The 19,864-nt window shown below is 35.2% G+C and overlaps 1 protein-coding gene across 2 annotated transcripts in view; it reads left to right on the forward strand.

Moving 5' to 3' along the window:
- Positions 1-10,297: 10,297 nt before the first annotated feature.
- The window catches only part of LOC149221659 (lysine-specific demethylase JMJ27-like), a 113,352-nt gene continuing 103,785 nt past the window's right edge, over positions 10,298-19,864 (forward strand). The window contains exons 1-3 of one of the 2 annotated variants that reach the window (XM_089385176.1): positions 10,298-11,541; positions 15,291-15,566; positions 18,746-18,918. In XM_089385176.1, the coding sequence (XP_089241302.1) occupies positions 10,789-11,541; positions 15,291-15,566; positions 18,746-18,918 (1,202 nt within the window). In that variant the 5' untranslated portion in view covers positions 10,298-10,788. The remainder of the gene's footprint in view (positions 11,542-15,290; positions 15,567-18,745; positions 18,919-19,864) is intronic. The other variant, XM_089385175.1, reaches the window with a different exon arrangement.

Genomic DNA, 19,864 nt, shown 5'->3' on the forward strand with positions numbered 1-19,864 from the left:
TAAGGGTGGTTTTTCTCTATGGCTTTGGTAAGGGAGTGCATTTCAAAGGAGTGGAATTTGGGTCTTACGAATAATACAATTATTCATACTCTCGTAAAGGGACAATTCTTATTAATTTTCGCATTGGTCGAGGAGGCAAATAGAGTCTTCGAAGTGCCTCGTTTAATCAATTCATCCTCGATTTTGCTTAAAAAATGGACACCTATGTTCAATGCTAAGAGGGATAAATTGGGCTCTACTCCTATTTGGGTCCACCTCCCACATTTTCCTCCACAATGCTGATTGGAAGATGTGTTCATAATGTTTGGGAATGACTTAGGGACTTTCTTGGATGCATATATTTCATTTGATGAGAATGAGTGTATGGTGGTTGGGCGAATTCTGGTTAAACTTGATATGAGGGAGGGTATTCAACCAAAAATCAAGCTTTCTTTTGGTGGAGCGATGCAAATTCAGATTTTGGATTATGAGGGTATGCCTTTTTGCTATCATTGTTGTCATAAATTGGGACATGTTCTTGAAGATTGTCGCCTGCCCTTCCAAAAGAACAGGTTCACCTGTCACATGGAAGATCTCTCTGTTTTACAAGCATCTTCTCGATCCCAATCTCGCCACGATGGTGTAGTTATTGCTCAATCGTCTTCCGATGACCATGCTCATCCTCAGTAGGGGTTTGTGACGTCTATGGAGCTAGATTGTGGACTTTCGGGCTCCCCTTATAACCTTGTGAACTCTGTCATTGCTCCTTTAATCGCCGAGAATTAAGGTATTTCTTGTCCCTCTCCCCCTATTCATGTTCTTGTTTATGCTAGTTGTTCCTTCTAGTTCTTTTCAGATGTTTCTCTATCATGTCCTTTTCCCCCGTCCTCTATTAATCCCTCCCATAATATATCGTGCACCCTCCCGTCTACTCCCCCCTCTTCTCCCCCTGCCATTCCCTCCTCTGCCTACTCAAATAGCTCCATCTTTGTCCCCATCCTGCTCTAGGTACTTCATATGTTCTATTGCTAGAGGACTTGACCCCTCCCACTTTTCTAGATTGGGCCACACTTCCCCGGTCAAACCTTGTCGAGGCAGAGGTCGAGTGTTAAATATCTCAAAGGCCAAATACAAAGGCAACATGGATGTGGTTGCTAGCTCCCAACAAACTATCAATGGGCTACTTAGAGTTGCGTAGACCCCTGTGAGGCACCCGAAATGAAAGTTGTGTCCCTAAATTGTTGGGGTTTGGCTAGTAGCCCCAAGAAACTAGCCTTGAAAAAGGATTTTTTCCATGGAACAAATTGACATGATCTTCCTTTAGGAAACCCTAGGGGTGAGTGATTCCATAACTCATATGTCAAACTCCCTTCCCCTTGGATGGTATTTCTTTGCCTCCAATGCTGTTGGCCCCGAGGATTGGCTTTGGGATATAATAAGAAGATAATCAAGCTTATTGGATCCTAGGGATTGGAATTGGTTTTGGGAGCAGATGTTTTTTCTGCAGACCTGGGGTTGCAACTCAAATTAATCAATATATATGGGCCTCATGGGGAGAGATTAGAATTCTAGGACTCTCTACTTAAAAAATCCTTTATGATGGAGGGTAACATAGTTATATGGAGTGACCTAAAGTTTTCCATGGGGATTTCTGAAATTTGGGGGTCGCGTGTTCGTCCAGACCCCCTCACTGAATATTTCATTCACAAGCTGGAAGATACCCATTTTTGTGACGTGCACCCTAGAAACCTTCAGCCTACCTGGAGGAACAAGAGAACCGAGGAGGATCATATTTCAAGGAGGATTGGTAGATTTCTACCCCATGGGAGGTTGATGGATGGCATCCCCCTATTTAGCCAATGGGTTGGCTCAAGAGGAGGATTTGACCACACTCCCATTTTCCTTGAATTAAAGAGGGATATGGATAAGTCAGAAAGCCACTCTAAATTTAATCCCAACTGGGCCAAGGATCTTGATTTCAGAATTATGGTGGAAGAAAGTTGGGACTCCTTAGATTCATTGAAGATGAAAAAAACCAAATACTAATGGAGCCTATCTCATAAGGTGAACTTGGAAAAACGTTACCGGGCTTCCAAAAAGACAAGATCTCGGGCTCTAATGGTTGGACGATAAAATTATTTATCAAGATGTCTGATATTATGTCCTCCCTAAAGTGGCAGAGGAATCTCATACCAAAGGCCTAATCTATGAATCTATTAATGCTACCTTCATAGCCCTCATTTCGAAATTAGACTGTCCCAGATCTTGTGATGATTTACGACCTATCTCGTTATGCAATTGTCTATACAAAATCATAGCCTAGATTATCACCAATTACTTAAAGCCTATTTTCTCAAATCACATGTCGAGGGACCAATTTGCCTTTTTGGAAGGGCGACAAATTCATGAGACTATTGGGGTGGCACATGAAGGGATGCACAACATGAAGATCAAGAAAATGAAAGGTGTAGCCATTAAGATAGATTTATCTAAAGCTTATGACATGGTGAGTTGGCTTTACCTGTGCACGTTGTTAACCCATTTGGGATTCAAATATTCAGTCGTAAATTGGATTATGGGGTGCATCACATCCACATTGTTCATTGTCTTAATCAATGAAGCGACCTCTCCTTTTTTTCGAGATCGAAGAGGCTTGTGGCAAGGTTGTCCCCTTTTGTCTCTATTGTTTCTCTTAGTGGCAGAAGGGCTCAACAAAATTTTACTGGAAGCTAAGAGAAGAGGAGACCTAAGGGGAATTGAGGTGGCAACAAGATGTTTCATAACTCATCTTGTTTTTGTGGATGATGTCCTTCTCTTCTATAATGGCTCTATAATAGATCTCTCCTTAATTAAGGAGGCTTTATCTGTTTTTGAAAAAGCTACTGGTATGTTGGTCAGAAAAAGTAAATCAACCCTATCAACATCAAATTTATCTCTTGTGGATGAAGCCTTCCTTCATAGATTGTTCCCATACTAGGCTCTCTCCATCAAAGAAGGTTTGAAATATCTGGGTTTCTCATTAAAACCAAACTGCTACAAGAAGACAAATTGGTTTTGGTTATTTGCAAAGATAGAAAAGTGTCTTAAATCTTGGAGTTTCAGGTGGTTATCTCGTGCTGGATGACTGGTCTTAACAAAATCTGTTCTTGAAGTTATACCAGTCTTCTAGGCTTCCTTATCATGGATCCCGAAAGGTACTCTTGCTAAGATCAAGAAGATATGTTGCAGATATTTGTGGGCTAGTTAGAAGGAAGACAACTTTTTTGCTTGGGTGAAGTGGGATTGTATCTCGCTCCCAAAAGATTGGGGTGGGTGGGGATTAAAAAACATTCATTTTTTTGCACAAGCCCTCGCTACTAAAGTTGGATGGAGCCTAATTTCATCCAAAAGTATGTGGATAGAAGTTGTCTCCCATAAATATATCAGGCCCCTTCCCCTCATGGACTGGGTTAGACTGCAAAACAAATCCAGGAACAACCTCTGCCATATGGAAAGTGACCATTCATGCCTTCAACATCATTGAAAGGGGCTTAACATGGAAGGTGGGTACAAGTAAGCAAGTTTGTTTGGGTGAGGACCTGTGGGTTAAATGTAATGAACATTTTATCTTGCACCAAGACCTTCGGGATCATCTCTGAGAGCAAGGCATCCACTATTTAGCTCATATTGCAAATTATGACAGATCTTCCATTTGGGGCCGAGGTTGGATGTCTCCCCAAGAACAATAACTTCCCCACCATTTTTGGCATCAGTGGAAACTTTATACTTCGACTGTTAGCTTTGCTCACATCCAAATCAAAGATAGAGATGACTCATTGGTATGGTCGCATGCATCCAATGGAATTTATTCTCCAAAAGTTTGTTACTTATTCATAAATTCACATCGAAAACCTGATCATGAGGTATGGTGGTGGAAGAAGCTATGGAAGACCACATCCCCTACAAAGTCTCATTTATTCCAGTGGTGTATATTGGAGAACAAAGTTCCAACTTATGACAATCTACATAAACAAGGTTTCAGTGGCCCTTCATGGTGTCGCTTGTGCAAGAATTCTGAAGAATCTGTATATCACTTATTTGTGGGCTACCCTTTCTCTTATGTTGTTTGGTTTGAAGCCTATTATGTGTATAACATTCAAAGCGTGTGGCAAGGAAACATTTATGCAGAAGCTTGGCAAAGTTGGTGGGACACTATCAATCCAAAGTCCCTCCGTAACCTGCCTCTTCTTTTATCATGGGGAATATGGTTGGCTCAAAATGACTCAGTGTTTAACGACAAAACTCTATCTCCAAATATAGTACCAACAAAAACATGTGCAATTTTCGATTTGATGGATATCTCTAAATCCCCTCCTAGGCAAAGACCCATCTCCTCTGAACTCATTGATTTCTCTTTTCCATGGGCTTATTTTGATGGAGTAACATCCTCCAATGGTGCTTGTGGGGAGGTGTTGTACTTTACATTACAAACTCTCATTTCTTCACATTGAAGAGCAGGCTGGGCACACGCACAAATAATTTTGTTGAACTTATGAACCTCAAGTTGCTATTGATCTTTGCTATTGAATAAAACATTTGCAGGGTACCGATTTTTGGTGTTTCAATGACTATCATTAACTAGTTCAACATTATATCTAGATGCCACATGCACACACTTAGTCTGATTCTAGAAGATGTCTTATTATTAAAGTAGTCTTTTGATTAGGTCTCTTGTTTCCTTATTTATAAAGAATGAAACACAATCGTTGACTCCTTCTTTAAAGAAGGCATCACTCAAGTAGTGGGACACAAGCACATTTCTCAGTTCATAAACAATGAAGTACAAACTGCATATTGCAAGCCTTGCATGGAGGACAATTTTTGACAACCTTTATTTTTGTTAGTTTCATTTACCAATCTCTGATACTTATGATATTTATATTTTACTGACTTGTATTTATGACGTTTTTTTTTTTCCACAAGTGGAAAAGTTATCATAACTCAGTTGTCAAACCAGCAGTGAGGGCAACCATCTCTGCTGCTAACTGTGAATGCACGTTGACTCATCATTGTTATTCAAGGAAAACCACGCCACCTGGAATAACCCACTGGTGATCCGTAAAGGGGCAGGCTTTTACTCTTGCCAGACACCTCCGGGTCTTGGACCGTTAATGTGTTTCCTTACATCCGAAGAAGACAAGCTCTTAGCCAAGTATAAACAATTTTAAAACATACTCCAAGCCCAAAGTATTTATGACCTTTTATGACTATAGATGTACACAAACTATTAAACTTAGCTCCTTCATCATGCCATCCAAAGAAAAAAGCTTTTAGACACCTAACTTTTTACATTTTTTCTTAGGGAAAAAACAACGCCATAACTTATTATATTTGTTTTTAATTGTTATTTTGACCCTAATTATATATATATATATATAAATAATTAATTATATAATTTTTATCACATATATTAATGTTAATGGTTTTAAACATATCTTATGATATTAATTACGTGGTATTTTATTATACTTAAATTATATACGTGTTACGTGGTATTTTATTATATTTAAATTATATACTTGTTACTAGTTGATGCGTAGTTGCACAATTCTGGGAGGTCAAATACTTAATCGCCTCCCTTAAATAAATTTTCACATTAATTGTATCATGTTTTTATTATATTATTATTAATCATTTTTCCATATTAATTATGTAATATTTATTATATCACTTAAATATTTATTAATTGTTATGTAATAATTTGTTATATATATTTTTAATTATTAATTTGGTAGTGGAGTTTTTGAATTTTTTTGATATTAAATATTAAATAATTTTTTTATAGTTTATTTTATATATAGTTTATAGTTGAATTTTGATTTGTGTTGTTTAAATTGGTATTTTGATTATATATATGGATTTAATACACTCAAAAACTTTTGGGGCATTTTAATTGTGAAGAGTTCACTCGTCAAACTTGTGATTTCAAATAATTTACACTGAATTATAAACAAATGAAATCGGAAATTAAACCAAAAAACTTTACAAAAAATCTCACTTAAAACTACTCTTATATATAATACTTTGTTTAATATCTTCTAAATATATTCTATTATTTTTATTATATAATAATTTATAATATTAATGAAATTTGCCAGTTTATGTTTCAAATTTTTACAATGCCACAACAATATTATAATATTAATATACATAAAGTAATTTTGATAAATTATAAATTACATTTATAAATAATTCTCCTTTTCATTGTTCACATTATCATAATTTTTGTTGGCTCCATGATAGACAAATAATCACTTAAACTAAATCATTATAGATTTATTTTAAGCTTTGATCTACCAATAACTATTAGGGATCAAATCTTCGAGGTGCAAATGGAAAAGTTGAAAAAATGTTTGCACCTCTAAAGCTTTGGATGCTTGATAGATAGCTTAACATGAGTCTGTTTTGGTTGTGTCTGCGTGTCAACTCCTTGATGAACATGAATTTCATTTGAGCAATAAAATAATAAAATGTTTTAACCATAAGAAATATTTTATTTTTAATGGCTTTATATAATATATACATACTTGACATTGAAATATTTAAAAAAAAACATGTATCTATGGAATATGAACACACAAATATTCTCTCTCTTGTGTTTGTGTATGCACACAATGATTTATTTTGTTATTAATATCATTGTAAAATGCTATATGTCAACTCTATATTAAATATTGAAAAGATTACACATCTCCCTCATACTTTAAATTAAAAACCACTTATCAATATAATATAATCTCTCTTTACCTCTATTATTGTTTCTCTCATCAAATTGATATAAAATTATTTTACATAAGGTGAGCATTGAGATATTTTATTTATGGTCAACATTAACATAATTTTTTATACTCTTTCTCTATATAGATATGTATTGAGTTGATATTAAAGTATTAGTTAACCGAGTTGTTCAAATATTTGATTCAAAGTACACATTGAAATATAGAGGAATTACTCATCCAACAAAAGTAATATATATACACATATACACATATACATATATATATATATATATATATATATATATATATATATATATATATATATATTTACATATAAAGTTGATATACAATTAATTGTGTTATTAAATATAGAATTTGATATATTACTACCAACATAGATCCATCTTAAGTAAGTCAAATTTCTTCACATGCAAACTTTTTTAGAGTGCAAAATACAATGTGTTATTTTTAGTTGTTTAAATTGTATTTTTGAATGCTAAATAGAATATATATAGAACCAAATAATAACCATTTATTTTTTTGTAGATATACATGAAGTTGATTAGTTAACATAATAGTTTGTTTAAATCTTTTGTTGAAATATTTTTGAAAAGCATAAGATTTGAACATCTAATTCACACATTTATTTTAATTATAGCCCATATTATTTTTCTATTAGAACATAATTTTTAATATTAATTTTTATTTTAAAGGGGCACAGACGGATAGACAAACTTACACATTCCCTCATACTAGGTTGAAGAATGAACCTCTCCGCTCAATAAAAGTAAAAATATTATTATTATTATTATTTACTCTTTTTTTTATAAAACTATTATAAAATTATGTCACTTAATATGAAAATTGAAATATTTTATTCATGGTTGAAATTGAAATTTCCTTTGTTATTCATATTTCATTTTTAAATATCATATGTCAACTCTATGTTTAAGCATAGAATGAATTTCACATCTCCTTTATAGTGAGTTGTAATACCAATATTATTTTAGATATAATGTGTAATCTAAATATTGAGTAGTGAAGGAATTACACCTATATCATACTAAAAAATAAAAAGTACTTGTCAATGAAATTATAATTTTTTACTATTAATTACTTCATTTCTATATATACAATTGATAGAATTATGTTATTTATGATGAACATGGTGTTTTGTCCTAAGTTGAAATATTTTTTTGTTATTAATATTTATGTTCAATATAGAAAGGTTTTTTTGTTATTAACATTTTTTTATTTTTATTTATTTTTAATGTCGTTATTATTTTATTTCTTTTAATGTAACGTTACAAGTTACAACATCTCTCTCCGCACTAAGTTGTAGAGAGTCTCTCGACACATTAATTAAATATAATAAATTTTGCAAATTTCTTTTTCTATTTGGTCATAGTTTTGTAGAACAACATTTCTTGGAAATTCTTTTCATGCTAACTTTGATTTTCCAACTTATTATATTTGAAATGACAATCTTCAATTTCAAACTATAAAAACAAAATATCTACATTGTTGTTATTCTACTTCACGAAGTCATGCACATATCAGGCAAGATATGCTATTCTAATCCAACTTACTCTATTTAAAAAAACATAAATTTCAACTTCAAACTATAAAAACAAAATATCTACATGGTTGTTATTTTACTTCAAAAAGTTATAAACATATATATTACTATAATCCAATTTACTCTATTTGAAATGATAATCTTTTATTTGGAACTATAAAAACAAAATATTTATAATGTTGTTATTCTATTTCAAGAAGTTATGAACACTTTTGCTACTCTAATTCAACTTACTCTATTTAAAAAAAGCAATATTCAACTTCCAATTATAAAAACAAAATATTTAAAAGAAAGAAAGGAAGGAAATTATTTTTACATCCACGAGGCTAAAAATAGCATATGAGATAGATTGCAAACCCCTCGCTAAATAGATTATCCCAACAACCAGTTGTAAAAACAAAATATCTAAAAACAAAAACAAAATATTTGGTTTTAATAAATAATTTAAATATTATTTTTCAAAAAATAACCATTTAATATAGCTGTTACCTATTAATATGTTTAATAAATTAATAAAATAATATCATTATTTAAATATTTTTTTTTCAACAACTAACCGTTTAATATAGCAGTTACTTAATAATATTCGTTTTTAATATATTGTGCACTGTTAAGGCACTCCTTGCGATAGGTAACTCGTTCAAATGCCCCGTGGGTGGTTACCTACAAAAAAATAAATAAATCATAATTTAAATATTATTGTTCAAATATAGTCGTTACTTGAAATTATGTCTCTACATTGCTCTCTATTTAAGCTTTTCCCATGGTTTGCGTGTTGATGATGAACCACACTTGTTCGTCCGAAACGCGGCGGCCAAAAATTTCTCTGCTTAATCTACAATGTTGTTATTCCACTTCAAGAAGTTATGCTACTCTAAATCATCTTATTACCACTGTATTTACAAAGACAATATTCAATTTTCAATTATAGAAACAAAATATTTATATTATTTTTATTCACTAGTTTCAATCCCACTTCTTCACCACTGTGAGCATCACCCTATGCAATGAGTGCTAAGTGGACTATTAAAAAATCATGAGAAATTAGCTATGCAATGAGTGTTAAATGCACTGTTCAAAAATCATAAGAAATTAATAAGTTACAACTACTTCTTATAGAAATAGTCATAAATAAATGACTTACTTAACACAATTGAATCCTAAAAAAATATTTAATATAATTCAATATAGAAACTCTTCAATATATGTATATCATATATGTTACCCTAATTCAAAAATTCCCAAAACACTAATGCTCCACAGAGTTCATCAACGTGAAATATAAGGGATTTTATGAGATAAAACAGAAGAATACGTGAGAACAAAAAGTTCATCAACATGAGAGGTAAGGTGTTTTATGAGATAAAACAAAAGAATATGTGAGAACAAAGAGTTCATTAGTATGAGATGTAAGGTTTTTATTTCCTAGGAGATAAAACAAAAGAATATGTGAGAAAAAAACACATCTTTCTTCTATTAAGTTAGAAATATACATTTCATTTATAATTTCTACAGTATTTTTATATATGGGTTGAAAAGTTGATTTTTTAAACTTCACAATCGTATTATTCACATAACCACACTTTTTCTAATAACCGGTTTCTAGATTTGAGAAACCAAAAGCACTCAATATCAAAGTAAAAAAGTATGAGAAGCCATTCAATATGTTACTGTTTTAATGGTTTCTGACACTTTGAAAAATAATATGTTGACAATGCTTTACATCGTCACAAGCAAATAAATATGTATATCACCCATTATTTGTTCAGCACGGAAAGATCATCGTCAAATTTGATATGCATTATTTAACCATCAAATTGGGATTAGCAGAATAAAAATCTAACCTTTGACCAGGAATTGTTGGTGGATTTGACGTGAGATGAGGCGTGGAATTAAATTGATTCATGCCCACACATCTGTAAGTATTCATGTTTGAAGTAAAGGATAACTACCAGCGAGAAAGCTGAATATGTGCGGACTGGGATGATGGAGCTCTAAATTCGGACGTGGAAGGACACATCGGACTATAAATGGGAAGTGTGAAAACTATCGTGAGGACTCCATGCATGTTTCGATGGCGTCCACGCTCTATAAAACCGCGGGCACAAGCGCATTCGAATGAACAGTAGCCTTATTGGGCGCGAATTCGAAACTCAAATAAAGATAAGCACGCCATCTCCAGACGACGGCGCTGTATCGCGGCATGCTCGAGAAGTTTCCCGGTGAACAGGGGCAGTCTCACGGGGCCCGAGCAGGGGACATACGAAAACCGGCCCACGCCGTCGTTTTGGCAAACAGCTGACCAGACTTGCCGGGAAATTGAAATTGGGGGGTCTATTTTTAGCGGGAAGCTTGAAAACAGAACCCTTGACAACAAGAATTTACTGCTGCCGTGGTCTGAAAAGGATTATAGAGAGCTGCGGAGAGCAGACGAATCGGGGGAGAGGAAGCGCACTGAGGTTTACAACGGATATGAATGAGGAGAATTTAGGAGATTTGTCAGAGTCTTGTGTTGGTCAGGCAGACGGTCACATGGCAAAGGGGGGCACCGGCACGGGCAAATCAAAACGAGAGGCGGAGGCGGAACCCGTCGAGGATGAGTTTCGCTGCAGGCGGAACGACGGGAAGCAATGGCGATGCCCTGCCCGTGCGATGCCTGGGCGTTGCCTCTGCCAGAAGCACCATTTGCAGCAGCTGTTGCGGGCGCAGCAGGCGTTGGCGGGCACTAAGAGCACTAAGAGTAAGGATGGTGAGGTCGTGGTCGAAGAGAAAAAGAAGAGGGGCAGGAAACCACGGGCGCAGTTGCAGAACGACCACGAGGGTTCCGAGAGTACTAAGAATTCGAAGCCGCCAGGGAAGAAGAGAGGGCGGAAACCGAAGATACGCAAGCCGGAGGACGAGGAACAAGAATTCCCCGTGTTGGAATCTGAAAAGCGTTTGAAGAGGAAGAGAAGAAGAACGAAGAATGAGGATACTGATCATAATCCCGTGAAAAGGAAGAAGAGAGCCAAGAGGAATGACGATCACATTGTACGGGATTCGACCGCGGAGCCTTCACGTAATGGGCGCCCAGGTTCGGCGGAGGCTCCTTTGCAGTTCTCAAAGGTGTTCGATAAGGCAGAAGCTAATGTGGATTCCGGTGAACAGGTCGAGTTTAGTTTGCCGGAATTCGGTGCTCGGACTAAGAGAAAATACGTCAAGAAATCTCAGAATAAAGCGGTTCCGGTGAGTGTTTTCGAATGTTTAAAAGTTCTTTTATTTGGAATCTGTTGGTCGCCTGTCGAGATTTGAATTCGCCGTTGCGCTATATATCTTATAGATCGAAATTAGCCTGAATTGAATCGAATTGTTATCAATATAAATTTGCTTCCATTTCGTGTCGTGACTAGGTGTGTAGATAGGAATAATTGCTAGCTTTTTGACATTAGTTCAATTCCCCGTCGTCATTATAACTTCCGTCCGCGGATGAAACTCTAGTTGCCGTTAATGAGTTCTTGATTTACGTTTTTTTGCAGTTTGTGAGCTTCCGGTAGCTGGTTTTAACTTAGGCCCTAAACAATTTAGACCTCAAACACTGCTACTGCTCGATTTGGGCATTTATTTATCTGTTGTTTCTTTTGTGTAATGGTGGTTAACTAGTTGATAGGAATTGCTCGCAGTTGTCAGCTATTTCCGTCTCTTCCTCTCTGAATTTGATTCCCACTGCAACTTCCAGTAAGTTACTTTCACTGTAATGTTCCTTTGTGACTGATGACTGATCAGGAGTTTTATTCCCCAATGTATCTTTAGGAGCTTCGTGAGTATATTTGCTTGCTGAGGTTTTCCCCTCCCCCAAACCTTCGTGGGATGTGTTGTGTGGGTGTCCCACACTTGTGGGATGTGTTGTGTGGGTGTGAGTGAAAGAACAACCAGATATGCTTATCTTGTTGTGTCTTGGAATTGCTTGCTTCTACCACTGTAAAATCTCCCCCCCGCTCACTACATAATCAAACCCCTAAACTCAGCTGGTAAACAACACTTTGATTTGCGTTTCTTGACAGTTGTTGCTGTTCTTCATCAAGTAATTGCAATCTGCAATTGCCAGATTTTAGTCATGAAATTGACCCAGTCTTTGGTTGTGTGGTCATTTATCAGTTTTTAGTCATGACTCACAAGTTTGATTCTCTCCCTTGTGATTCACACCCCATGGTCTATTTTACAATGATGACACGGCTCAGCCACTGCTGATCACTTATTCTATATATTTTATGTAGCCTATGATTAAGCTATTTCCAATTCCCTGCTGTTATTTTTACTGCTGTCTGCAGATTAAATTCCAGACGCTGCTAATGAGTATTTGTTTTATATATTTTTCTAGCTTTTGAACTTCTTGTAGCTGGGGTAACTTCCACTCACAATTCGGACCGTAAACACTGCTGCTGTATGATTAAGGCTTTTATTTATCTGCAATTTCTTTTGTGTAGTGGCTAACTAGTTGAGGAGACTTTCTAGCAGATGGTGATGATTTCCATTTGCATTTTTACTCCGAATTTAATTCTCACTTGCAAGTTTCATGAAGTTACTTTTAGTCCAATGTTCCTCTGTGACTGATCAGGAGTTTTATTCCCTAGTGTATTCTTCAACTTCGGGAGTTTTGTGAATATGATTGCTTGCTTAGCCTTTCCTTCATTTCTGTGGGGTACATTGTGTGAGTGTGTGCCTGTGAAACTACGACCAGATATTGCTATTTTGTGGTGCCTTGGAATCATTTGCTTTTATGACTATAAATTCTCATCCTCCCCTCACTACGTAATTAAACCCCTAAGCTCAGCTGTTGAACAATACTTTGACTGCTTTTCTTGTTAGTTGTTGCTGCTATAGATGTGTTTGTCCATCAATTACTTGCAATTTGCAGTTGTCAGTTTTTGGTCCTGAAATTGACCCACTCTTTGGTGGTGTTCCCATTTATTAGTCTTTAGTCAGGACTTGTTTGATTCTTTCACTTGCAATTTGTATTCCATGGTTTATTTCACTCTGATCACCTGACTTATCTGCCGGTGGTCACTTGTATTCTATGAATTTATTGCACCCTGCAATTATACAATTTCCAATACCCTGTTGTTATTTAAACTTCTGCCTGAGGGTGAAACTCCAGATGAATAGTTGATTTACATTTTTTGTAGCTTGTGAATTTCCTCTAGCTGAGTTTAACTTCCATACACAGTTTAGACCCTAAACACAGCTGCCTGCTTTGTGATCCAGGTATTTATTGATCTGTCATTTCTTTTGTGTAATGGTATTGGTGAGCTAGTTGATGGAATTCCTAGAGGCTGGTGTTGATTTTGATTTCTTCTTTTTCCTTGGAAAAAATTATAACCTGTTATTAAGATATAAGAGGTGGCCATTTTGCAGATGCATACATACATGCCCAAATGCCTTCAACTAAAAAATAACTTCCTAAATGCCTTTTATATGCCAAGGTTTACAAACAGGTACTTTTAAGAAACCAATTTCTTAAACATAAAAATACCAGAACCAAAATTCAAGAAATTTCAATACATATAAGCATTCAGCACCCATCATTATCTCACAGGTTTTCACCTGGTGAATTCATAAAAAATATATCATACTGTTGAAAAAGCTAGTCCGTCCTCTTAAACTATTCTAAATTGATGAAATGAAAAAGTATAAAACCTAAACTTTGAAGTGTGCTGTTCATTAGAAGAGAAATGCTTTTATGGCTCATCGACTGACCAAGGATAAACAGGCAGAAATGATTTCTATTTCTGCTTCCACACAATTTAATTTCTACATGCAGCTTCTAGTAAGTTACTTCAATTGTAATGGTCATTTGTGCTTGACCAGAAGTTTTATTCCCATATCGTATCTTTTAACTTAACTATATAATCAAACCCTTAAACCCATACAGCGTTCATTTAGGATTGTTTTTTCTGATAAACTCCAAAAAATTGTTTTTTATTTCCAATACTCTTCTATGATAGATACAAATTACAATAGAAGTTTCCCTGACGAGTGTCAGATAACTATGTCCATTAGTTATCTGATTCTAGCATTGGTCATTTTTCCCAAATGCTGAAAAATTGAATGTCAATTACAAACAAAACATTGAGATAAAAAAAGTGGAAGAACCACTTTCAGCAATGATCAGATTTACAATAAAAACAACGGGTATCATTACCATTGCTGGGAAAAGAAAAAAAATCCAACAAAATGATCAGATTTACAATAAAAACAAGGGATATCCTTACCATTGCTGGAAAAAGGAAAAAAATCCAACAACAGTTAGAAAGTGATTTGCCATGTGAGCACAACATCAGCTGGTGAGTAATTCTAAGACTTCTTTTCTTGAAAGTTGTTGCTGTTATGGGTGTTGTTCCTCAATTAATTGCAATCTGCAATAATCAACTTTTACTCATGAAATTGACCCAATCTTTGGTTCTGTTGTCATTTATCTGTTTTTAGTCATGACTTACAAGCCTGGTTCTCTCACTTGCAATTTGCATTCAATGGTTTATTTTGCTCAGATCATGTCACATCATTTTTATTGAATGAATTTAATGAAGACTGCGATTAAACAATTTCATGCCCTAAAATGAGTGGAGAATATTGTCATTTCCCTCACAGGCTACCAGTGCACTTTCACTGTTGTGCTTTGTTTATCAGATGCTTAGCCTGTTTTGTTTATGCAGAAGTATTTCACATTATGTAACAGAACTCATGCCACTATTTTTGGATTTTATATCCTATTGAATTAATGCAACCAATGATATGTAAGAAACCTCTGACAATATTTTTATGCTCCCCAAGGCTTTTGATCTTATGGGCATTAATAAAAAGTGATTTCAACTCAATTCCCTGTCTGGAACACAAGTGTGTGGAACTCCTTTAAGATCCTTTGAGTTTCACACACAAGATAACCCTGGCAAAATTGTTTGATGCTCAGTTCTAACTAGTCGCCTTTTCTGTTTATGCAGTCAAAGGAAGAGGATCCTGATTATAAACCTGTAAGAAGGGGGAGGAAACCGAATGGGAAAGTCCGTGCACGGGATTTGACTACGGAACCTCTCCATAATGGATGTCTTGATGTGCCCAATGGCTTGATGGAGATTCGTGCCCATGCAGAAGATGATTTTTCTAAGGCGTTTTGTAAGGTTGACACTTCTGGACAGGTTGAGTTTAGTTTGTCAGATCTTGAGACAGGTCGGTCTAAGAGAAAATATGTGAAGAAAATGAAGAAAAGGGCAGATCAGGTGAGCCTTTTGGGATTCTTTTTGATTTTTCATAGCTTGTTTTCTGCTGGTGAGCATTTTAATAACCTGTTCTAGTTATTAGTCTGTAAACACAGCTGATCTGCAATGAAATTGTTTTGGATTGAATCATTGCAATTACCTGCTTTTGGTGTTGTATTGAGCTATATGGGTTTTATCATCATCATGCTTGTCAGGACTTTGATTTTCGAGTGTTTTATTTTTATTTCAGCTTGCAGTTTAAATTTCTGACACTGTTGATGAGTGTTTGATATACATTTTGTGGATGCTTTACATTCTTAAGTGTTATTTGTTTGCTACTGGTGAACTTCCTGTATTTGCATTTAAACTTCCATGTGCAGTTTAGACCCTAAACACTGCTCCCAAGTTTTTCTGCAATTTCTTTGTGTAGTGCTGAACTAGTTTATTGGAATTATTAATAGTTGCCAATAATAGCCCTTTATGCATTTGTGCTCAACTCAATGGCTGCATGCAACATTCTTTTACTTGTTTGATATTCTTTTGCAACTCCGTGTAGCCAACCAGGTGTCCTATTCCTTTTAATGTCTTTTAATTTGTATACATAAATTCGATTCCTAAATGCTGCTGGTGAGTAATTCTTAGATTAATTTTCTTGACAGTTGTTGATATGGGTGTAGTTCATCGGTTAATTGTAATATGCAATTTTCAGCTTTTAGGAAGTTTGACTCAGTATTTGGCTGGGTTGTTATTCAGTCTTGCACTTATGATTTGCATTTCATGGTTTATTTCTCAAGAATTATACAACGTACTGGTCACTGGTGCATCATATTCTATGGGTTTAACATAACTCGTATTTAAAATATTTTCATGACAGTCATGCTCTAAAATGATTGGAATTGCCACTGCCCTGCACCTATTCACTGTTTTGTGCATTGCTGATTAGTCACTTGCCTGGTTTGTTCATGCATATCACATCCTGTGAAAGTTTGTTCCATTTTTTAAAAATAAACTCATCTGCAACTATTCAGGAATTCATATTCTGTGGTATTAATGAAATAAAGGCTATGTTAAAAACATTTATGGTAGTTTTATTTTGCTCATCAAGTAATGCCAGTGTGTTGAACTGTGAATAATCACATTAAATGCAATTCTGTATGCTTATGGATGATGTGCTGCATGAACATCTGCTTCTCTTTGATCAGCATCAAACATCTTTATTGATGAGCCCTCTAAAATTTTCCTCTTTGCTCCAATTATGATTCCTGGATCTTGATACACGTTTGTATTTGCAAGGGAATACTTGATTTGGATTGTCTTTGCTTTATCCTCTTTGCCTTGGCTCTAATACTTTCTGATTGCTTTATTGTAATATACCTCTTTTGGTATTGCATTCAATATTCTTAGCGCCTTTCCCGTTGTATAGGAACCTTGGTAAACATTACTGCATTTTCTGCATTTCCATTCATGGGGTGTGCCCTCTTATGAAAACCTCAGTTTTGTGACATGCCTCCAAAGAGGAAAGTGATTGTCTTGAATTGGTGTTCCTCTTGGATTTTAGGTATATAAAAGGAAGCTGTGGGAAATTGTAAGATTCTACAACAGTATGAAGAGAATCTACAAATCTGTCGATGCCCACCTTCTCTTCATCCCATAGTACAACACTTATTGCTCACTGTAGAAAATGGCATTGCTTGTTTCTCACTGCTTCAGACTACTCAAGTCTTGCTGCTCTGCTGCTTACTAAAAATGTAAGTGGAGCTCTAATAAGGAAATTAGAGGCATCCATTATCCATATTGTTAGTTTTGGATTTTCTAGGTTTAAACTTTTTAATGGTTTCTTCTATGGGTAATTATGGGTTCCTAATAGATATGTAGCCTGCAGGTTCTCGGCAGGATTCATTAGTTTCAGGTTGGAGATGGCTGGTTTCCTGGCCATTTCCATGGAAACTAATATTGATTTTAACTATTATTGTAGCAATATTTCATTTCCTGGTACATTCATAATTTACTATTCCCCATAGTTCAGTGGGGACATTTCCCATGAGTTCTCCTGTCCCTGGGGCTGTGGGGATGGGGCGGGGAAGTCCTCAATTCACAGGGGGTGGTCTTGGGGAATCCCCTGGCCAAAGGGGGATATCTAGGTGATCCCCAGACTGTATTCACGCCAAAATAGTGCAAGGAGAGGAGGGTCACTGGGCAGGATCACAGTTTATCTGGTTAATTAATCTAATAATTTACTTAATTCTAAATTTGGAATTTTTTTAATTTTTATTTTTTTAGCTGTAACCTGGGAAATTTGGGGGAACTTCTTGTCATAACTGAGACCTGTTTTCCTGTCTCCTCTGTCTGGATGGTTTTGAGCTTTCAACACTCGGGGTTTGAATGCTGCTTTCTACTCTTTAGGTATCTGTGCTTCAGTGTGGCTTTAAAAGTGTGTGCTAGTGTAAGAATCTCATGAATGATTAAACACCTGTTGGCCCAAGAGACCCAGTCCTTTTTTGATTGCTTCTGAACATTTACGGCTGAATATACCTTGCTTGTTAGTACTGAAATTGTTTGGCAATAAAAGATATCAGAATGTTGTTGAGTTATTATTTTTCGAATTGGTCCATATCTTTAATACCTTTTAATTAATCAAGATACTCTTGAATTAGTATTGGCAGAATGATTGCAGCTTGTGCAGTTTTCTGGCAGTATGAGAATGTAGCTATAATTGTTGGAAATGTACTTGGTTTTTATTGGCATAAGAATTACCAGGGTTATTATATCTTTTTATATTTTCCTTGTTTTGAAGTTTCTATATATTTTGATTCATATAATAGTGAGCTTTACCTGGGACTTAAATTGTTTGGCGATATGAGAATTTGAGTTTTGTTATCATGTAATGCAGGCAGCAAATGTAGCTACCGGAGTTGCTAATCAACAGTTATTTTGGATTTTTTTTGGTTTTTATTTTTTTATTTTTTGCTTTATTTGCACCAGTGTATATCTTTCATTATAGTTAATGATGGCAGTTCATGGGCAGGCTCTATCTTAGTAGAGTTGGTATTTTTACCTTCCATATATGTCTATCAAATTAAATTTCTCCATCTGTTTGAATTTTTTTAAATTTCTTCTGGTGGATTTCCATAATATGATATTGGAATTTGTAGCTTTAAAAGTGTTCTTGAGTTGAACTATATTTTCATGTTTTTTTATAGGAGCTTCAAGAATGTTCTTTGCCTGAGGATATTGCTGATGAAGAGAAACCAATGAATTCATCATCGGAGAGATTTAGTTTGATGTGTCACCAGTGTCAGCGAAATGACAAAGGAAGGGTGGTTTGGTGCTCCAAATGTAACAAACGTTACTGTGTCTGCTGCACTGAAAGATGGTATACATGCTAAATAACACTTTGGCTTGAAGATAAATGTAGCCATATTCTACTATTGTTTTTATGGTGTGCTCTTTTTCTGCCTTTTCTGTTTAACTAGACTCGAAACACTATAAATGTTTGTTGAGCTTCTTCCTAAAATGAAAAGTAGGCTCACTTAATCTCACCTAATCAGAAGTTTACATAAAATATTAAGCAAGGAATTTTATGTGACTTAACATATGAATTTAAAGTTTCAAATGACCTGAAAATGACTGAAATAATAATGGATTCTAGCATGCAATTATCAATATATTGAAATCACCTTAAAAATGGTATATGATGTTAGACAAGGGGTCACTTCTAGCTGGTTTTTTTTTTATAAGTGCAAAATCTTCTTATGGGTTCTATCTACTAAATGCACCTTAATGATGTATTGAATTTTAGACTTGGACTCGTGTTTTTATCATTTGTTTGTAAATATAAATGCTTCCTATTATGATGTTTCTTGTTTTCTGCATTTTTGCCCTTTTCTAACTCAGTGAGCCTTAACAGCTGCAGTTAAACACTAAATTGTGAGTCATCACCAGTATAACCTAAAGGCATTGTGCTGGTAACATGGTTTTGGTTGTTGTTAGGGATTGTGATAGAGTTTAAAGTTCAATGCTATCATTCCCTTCTAGTTTTTACTATACATGGAACTTTAGGGTAAACTGTGGGAAGCCTGAACTGAACTCTTTTCTAGGAACTCAATTCACTCTATTTTAGGAATTCATTTCATTTTGTGTAGAGTTTCTGTTTAGTTAATTTTTTCTTCTTGTTGTCTGCGGGGGGGGGGGGGGCTGATTTCAGGATATAAAGACACGTGACGTTTTTTTTCTCCCTTCATTGGAAGCTTCAAGAAAAACACAGCCAATGGCTGCACTGAGTAGTATGACCTTCCTTTGGCTTTCAAGTCATCCAAGTA

The sequence above is a fragment of the Pinus tabuliformis genome, chromosome Q (assembly GCF_031772625.1).
Source record: "Pinus tabuliformis cultivar Carrire ecotype Pingquan chromosome Q, CPIR1, whole genome shotgun sequence".
Taxonomy (NCBI): Eukaryota; Viridiplantae; Streptophyta; class Pinopsida; order Pinales; family Pinaceae; genus Pinus; species Pinus tabuliformis.